At 50.3% G+C, this 6,933-nt stretch overlaps 1 protein-coding gene across 2 annotated transcripts in view; it reads left to right on the top strand.

Annotated features, from left to right (window-relative positions):
* Positions 1-2,474: 2,474 nt before the first annotated feature.
* RUNX1T1 (RUNX1 partner transcriptional co-repressor 1) overlaps positions 2,475-6,933 on the top strand; it is a 137,726-nt gene continuing 133,267 nt past the window's right edge. The window contains exon 1 of one of the 2 annotated variants that reach the window (XM_055303521.1): positions 2,475-2,538. In XM_055303521.1, coding sequence (XP_055159496.1) covers positions 2,511-2,538 — 28 coding nt within the window. In that variant the 5' untranslated portion in view covers positions 2,475-2,510. The remainder of the gene's footprint in view (positions 2,539-6,933) is intronic. The other variant, XM_055303520.1, reaches the window with a different exon arrangement.

Below are 6,933 nucleotides of genomic sequence, written 5' to 3'. Positions count from 1 at the left end.
TACCTGATGTAAAGCCAAATTGAGCAGAAAACATTGGTATTTCCCTTTTTAAAAAAGAAATACAACGAGAACAGTGATTATTAGTTTTCCAGACGTATGGCTGGCATAAAGGAAGATCCTGTAAGATTTGTAGAATCTAATGAAATCTGATTTAAATATATGCCCTGGTGTTGTGAATATAGCCTGGAAATGTAAAACTCCATTTTGATTTCCTGCAACTTACTGTCCATCGATTTTGAAGTTTAACCTTTCTATTATAATTTCACACCTACACTGGCACAATTTATACGGAGAAGAAAAACATGGCATGATATGTATATTTTATTTCTCCCCTACTTTTTGCATCCTAAAACTTGTTGATTTACTCTAAATTTTAAAATACGACTCGAGAAGTAGCACTGCAAGAACCATTCCTGATTCAGAGGTCATTTCATTGATTTTAAATAAGGATAAATGTGTAGTTTCATCGTTTGCTTTCAGTTTGGGGGGGGGCAGAAAAAATAATACGAGTAAGGGGGTGATTAATAAAATATCAAAACGTTTTTGCCTCCTCGAAGAAAATATAAGCTCTGACATGATTTCCTACACAAAGGTATTACAGTAGTGTTTATAAATTTTGTATCTTGAGACTGGTCATGGTGTTAAGATTTTGCAAGCAGCACACAAAAAAGCTGTAATGCAGAAGTTACTGCAGAACGTACAACTTGATAAAATTTGAGATTCAAATTAACAGCATCATCATATCAACTACCGAGACTTAACATTACAATTCATTAATCCATTATAATTCATTAGTCAAATGTCCCAAGGAGAGGGCATGATGTACAATGGTACAATGAGTGTTTTCTGGAAATGAATTGCTAAAAATTAGTAGAGTCTAAAAAGACTTCAAAATTGGAAGCTCCAGCTGGGTTGAAAGGATGGGGGAAGGGAAATTACTCACTATTACACATCTGAAGCACCACTTTAAAAAAAATAAAATCCAGGAATGCCTCATCAGCTCCCACTGCATCAGGTCGACTCTGACTCTATCTTAAGCACTTCTTTTTTTTTTTTTTTCCCTTTGTAAAGATGAGGTTTCGAAATATGCACAGAGGACAATCTGCAGCGATTTAGGCCAGTTGGGAAAAGAACACGGTTGAGGGTAGGATTGCAAATTGTTGCACTAAATCTAATAACATTTGTACCGTTCCACGATAATTTCAAAAGATTTCATTTTACTTATTGCAAGCCATTATCTGATCATATTTGACCTACATATTAATATTTTCATTATCATTCAAGTCTTTTTTTTTTTTTCCTCTGTACAAACAAATTGTCAGCCCCGTTCACTGAGAGATTATTTATTTACTCTGGAAATATCTGAAATTCTTTCACCCTATCTTCTCCTCTGGGACTCCCCGCCCCCTTCGCCCCCCCAACTACACCCCCCCCTCAAAGTATTGATATTAATGTCTGGGGGCGTCGGTGGGGGGGGGCATCCGACCAAAACGTGAGCTGGAGAGAGGCCCCTCTGCACGGGAGAGGATGGGAGAAGTAAAAAAACAAAACAAAACAAAAAAAAACAAAAGGGAAGGGAAAAAAAAAAGAAAGAAAATGATAATTGTTTTCTCTAAGGCTATTATCTAATGCGAAAGCAAATAGTCAGTCTGGAAATCAGCTAACAGAAGGGGATTAGAGGGGAGATCTGAGAGTGGCTTGATTTCTAGCGGGGCTGTCTGTGCAGCCGGTGATGAGACCCAGGCAGCGCGGCCGGGAGCGCTCCAGATGGCGGGGAAAGTGCTCGGCTTGGGTTACTGCAGGGCACCGGCCGCCCGGGCTCGCCGCGCTAGGGAGCCCGCCCCGCGCCCCGCGCCCCGCAGGCCGCGCGCCCCCGTGCGCCCCCGCGCGCCGGGCCTGCCCATTGTTAACATATACTTGACCTCGGCGACCCCCGCACGACACAGATGTCTCCCCCCGCCCCGCCTCCCCCCTGCACCTGGTAGCGGCCGCGCCGCCGCCTCCCTCCCGAGCGGCCGCCGCGCCCCGGGCGCGCGCCGGAGCCTCCGCCGCCGCCGCCGCCGCCGCAGCCCGAGGCGGGAGGGTGCGGGCGCCCCGTGCGCACAGCGCGGCGCTCCTGCTCCCCGGCGGCCGCCCGCGGACCCGCCGCGCCTTCCTCGAGAGCGAGCGAGGGCGGGCGAGGCCGGCGCAGACGCCGCCCGGGACGGCGGCCCTTCCCCGCGCGCGCAGCGCACTTGTCTGCGGCAGCGGCAGCAACAGACGGAGGCGGCGGCGGAGCGGGAGCGGCAGCGGCAGCGGGAGCGGGAGCGGGAGCGGGAGCGGGAGCGCGGGCTCGGTGGCCGGCGTCCCCCGACCCGGGCCTGGGCGCGCCGGGCGGCCTGCTGGGGAGCGCACGCTCGGGCCCCGCGGGAAGGCGCCCTCGCCCTCGCCCGCGCCCTCGCCCTCGCCCTCGCCCCGCGGGCCGGCCCCGACGACCGCCGCTCCCGCCTGCAGCCCGGAGCCCGCGGCGGATGGTGGGACTCTCCAGCGCGGCGCCGCGTAAGTGCCCGCGGGCGGCGGGGCCCCGGGGGCGCGTCCTCGGTCACCCGGCCGCGGCACCTCGCGGGGGCGCCCCACGGCGACCCGGCCCTGAACTTGGCGGGGCACCGAGGCGCGACCCGCGCTGCCTTTTGCGAGCCTTTTCCTCTGTTCCTCCGTCGTCGCGGGGTGGGGAGCGGGGAGGGGGTGCGGAGGGCGCAGCCAACGACAGCTCCGCCGGGCAGGTGGCCCTAAACCCGCATCGCGGGAGCTTTTTTTTTTTTTTTTGCTTTTTTTGGTTTTAACTAGAAGGCAAAGGCACGTTTCGATGGTGGGAAACTTGGCTCCGGCAGCCGGAGCGGCGGAGCGCGGACTTGGAGACCCGGCCGCCCTCGCGCTCCCCGCCTGCAACCTGGCCGGGCCGCTCCGGGGCGCTCGGGGCGCTCCCGCGCGAGCCCCCCACTCGCTCCCGCTCCCCGGCCCCCGGCGGGCGGCGCACCTGCCCGGACCTGCGCCGGGGGTCCCGCCCCTCTGCCCTGCGGGGCGCGCGCGGGGCGCGGCGGGGAGCGGGTCCGCCCGCACCTCCCGAGCGGGGAGCGGAGCCCGGGGCCCGGCGGCCCTCGCCCTGCGGAGCCCAGGCGGGGAGCCACGTCCGCGGACTTCCTTTCGTTTTCCAGAAAGCCCGTCCGGTGAGGCGCCCGGGGCCCTGCGCCCTCTGCAACCGTCCGGGTCAGGGGGGTGGGGGGTGGAGGGGGGCCGGGGTGCGGGGCGCGCGGGGACCTCCTTAAGCAAGCCCAGCTGCGTCGGTCCGGGCCGCTTACGTGCATTTTCTAAAACTTTTTTTTTTCTTTTTTCTTTTTTTTCCCCCGTTTTGTAAGGGCGGTCAACCCTTGGAAAAGTTTGAGGACTTGTGGTGCCGGGAAGTAGGATGTGAACTGAGACTGTTACTAAAAATAGCATCCTCCACCCCTCCCCCACCTCCCTCCCTCCATCCCTCCCTCCATCCCTCCCTCCCTCTACCGCCCCGGGCCCTCCGGCTTTCAGGGCTCCGCCGGGGGCTCTGCAGCCCGCGCCCTCCTCCTCCCGGGCCGCGCCGACTGGCCTCGTCCCCCGCTCCCACCCCAAGGCCGGGCCCCTCCGAGCCCCGCGCTCCCCAGCCTGGCTGCTGCCTCCCGGGGCGAGGAGGGGGGACCTGCAGGATGTCGCCCTGAGGATGGCTCGTGTGCCTCGGTGGAGGAGGAGGAGGAGGTCGAGGTCCTGCAGCGCAGCCACCGAGGCCGGGAGAGCTGCAGGGGCCCCTTCAGGCCAACTGCACGTCCCTAATGTAACCCGGAGCCCCCTCGAATTTTTAACCTGGCTTCCCCTTAATGACGCGGCCCGGGGCCTGCGTGTCAGGGGCTGCCAGTCCCCCCCCCCCAGCTGCTGCCAATTGATTTATCCCCCGGTAAAGGTCGGCTTGCTGACCGCAGCGGTTTTCTTTCTACCTTCTCTGAGCTGAGATCTGTTTTTGCAGGGTTTTTTTTTTTTCTTTCTTTCTTTTATTCGCCCCCCCCTTCCCCACTCCTAGGCTCCTTTTAAACATCTGTACGGGTTTTAAGTGCACTCAGTGGCTTTTATGATCATACCCCTCCCTTTGCATGGAACAGGAGTGGAACTGGGTCTGTGCCCAGGGAGTCCACACTCCCCAGAATACAAATTGACCAGCTTCTCGGTGATAAACGGCTTGTTAGTGTTGGGGGCCTCCTTTTAGTTTACTGCAGGGTTTTGCCTTGACCATGTGAGTGTCCTGTGGTGCCATTTCTCCTGCCACACAGGTCCTTAGGAAGGGTCCACAAATACTATTGTTTCTTAAACCCTCGCAGCCCCCACCTGGGTGTTTATGTCAGCTGTGATGCAGACAAACAGGAGCAAATCTGTAATTCGCTGGATTTTTCTCCTTGTTTCCCCTTAAAGTCGAATTTGGTACTAATGTTATGGGCGCTTTCGAATCGCACAGATAGGGCTAGCTGATTCCTTTTCTCTTTCTTTCTTTCTTTTTTTTTTCTTTCCTTTCTTTTTACTGGTTGTTATTTTTTAAGGGAGAGGTCGGACGGCCTCACCCAGGATACATCAGGGAATCTTAGTTTGACCCGGGCTTTTCTTGCAGCGAGGATGGATGCTGAGGAAGTTGAAGCCTGTCGTTGCTTTGCTTATACTGTATTTAACATTTGATGTTTCTTCGGTTTATTCTTTCGAAAGAGAAAAAAAATTCCAGCCCAGGAACCCAGGAATCCGGCCCATTCTGGGTGCATATTAAACACTGACTTTATCTAAGATTTATACCAGGAGAAGAACTTGATATTAACAGTCTTTGTTTAAGCATAAATAATTTTGTTGTAAACCATTTAGACAGCACTTTATTTGAAAAGCTAAATATTGAGTGGAATAATTTGAGTATGCAGTTTCTCCCGTCTCCAGTTCATACCTAATAGAAGCAGTGGGGGAAATGGTCTGTTTTGTCCTTTATGTTTGGACAACTCAAAGCAGACCAGAAGTCTTTGAAATGATATTTTCCTTTGTACACTTTGTGACCCACTAATACTTGCTGTTAATTTAATTTTTTTTAAAAATGATTCTTCAAGGACTTTGCCCAAAAGAGGCATTTTCCTCCCAATCCAGTGCAGACTGTACTAGTCAGTTGCAAGTTGCTGGAGGGGGTAGGATGGTGTGTGTGGCAGTTACAGAACCGCAAGCTCTTAAATATTTTTACAATTTTTCCTTCCTGAAGAAAAGTGAAATATTGCTCTTGATGCTAGTATTTGATGATGAGCTCTCCCATCGAGGGTGTTAGTCTTAGTGTTTGCAGATGAAAGAGCACTTCAAAATTGCAAGGGAGTACACAAATGTAAGGTGCCATTACCATTTTATTTTATTGGAAAATAGAAGCTTAGCCAAAAAAAAAGGGGGGGGCTCACTTTTTTTTTTTTTTTTAACATTGAAAAGGGATCACGAGAAAGAAATGCTTCCAATAGGAATGCTGGCCAGTGGTTGTCAGTTTAGGACATTCTTCACTGTCAAATCCTGTTTCTCACTTCTTTGATATGAACATCAGCTGACAGGCACTGAATGCAAAGCCTTCTTCATTGAGGTTTTATGCAGGCAACATAGCTCTTCATAGCAAAGCAGTCTGAAAAATTGGCACCTGCAGGATTTGCATGTGAAAAAAACCGAGTCAGTTGCATTTTACTGGATGGAGTCTATTACTGTAAGTTATGTAAGTTCAGTGAGAAAAGCTATTTATTTGTTACTGTTTGGGCATTTAAAAGTTCTTTGTTTTATGGACACCTTATTCCTCATGTAGTGATGCACAGACTTTGTGGCTGACAGGAGGAGGAGGAGGAGGAGGAAGCGGTCTCTGGTTTTATAGAAGTTATTTATTATAGAGTGATTTTTAACCATGTGCTTGCAGAGTGCACTTACATTCATAGTTAATATTTTAAATGTGGCTTGAAAATGATGAACTCCTACAACTTTCAGAATGATCTATCAGAAGTTAAACAGATCCATATAATGAAGTGAACATAAATATCCTCTGAAGGCAGTCTAGGACTTTAAGAGTTATGGAGACTTTGCTAACAAGTTAAAATCTATAGGGAAAAAAGTGAAACCTTTCATACTTCGCAACTTCAGGAAAAATGTCTCCCCCTCCCCCCCACTTGTCAAATCGTCACCTAAAAGTGCCTTTTAAGAATAGCTTATCTGACCCTGTTTATGCAAAATTAATGAACGAATGTGAAATCCACTAAAGCACCTTTGTGAACCTGGTATTCTCCATCAGTGGGACCATTTTATCCAGAATAAGTTATTATTACCCAAAGAGACACCTTCCAACTTCACTTTTTTACAGCCATTAATATAAGAGTTCCTAAATAATGTTTAAAGAACAGTGAGCATTTTATTAAAGCAAACATTAGTTCAGTTTAATGGAGGTAATTGTAAATGATAAGACAGAGCAGGTTATCTCTGTGTTGTTTAAACAGAAGGAGCTACTTTGCACCATTTCCAGTAGCCATCTGTGGAAGAGAAGGGTTTGCACCTGTCTGTCCACACTAATTATAGATTAGGGCCAAAGAAATGAAATTCGAGGAGGTTTTCAGCTAATGAAATCCATACTGATTTTATTGTAAATGTGTTTTATGTAAAGAGGGTGATGGTTGAGTTATGAGGGAATAAATTGGGATGTAGCTGCTAGGCACTTGGTTTTGAAGCACAATTCTGCTGCATTAACCTTTGATATTCAGAGGAAAAAAAAAAAAGACCAACAACTTAGACATGGATGCTGGCCTTTGTTTGGCATCCAGAGCTACAATTTAGTGGGCAGCAGTGAGGTTCAGTGTACAATTTAAAAATGTGCTGTAAAGCAGCTCCAGTGTTAAG

The sequence above is a fragment of the Nyctereutes procyonoides genome, unplaced genomic scaffold (genome assembly GCF_905146905.1).
Source record: "Nyctereutes procyonoides isolate TBG_1078 unplaced genomic scaffold, NYPRO_anot_genome, whole genome shotgun sequence".
NCBI lineage: Eukaryota > Metazoa > Chordata > Mammalia > Carnivora > Canidae > Nyctereutes > Nyctereutes procyonoides.
The sequence above is the reverse complement of the archived record's forward strand: the minus strand, read 5'-3'. Positions and strand labels throughout refer to the sequence as shown.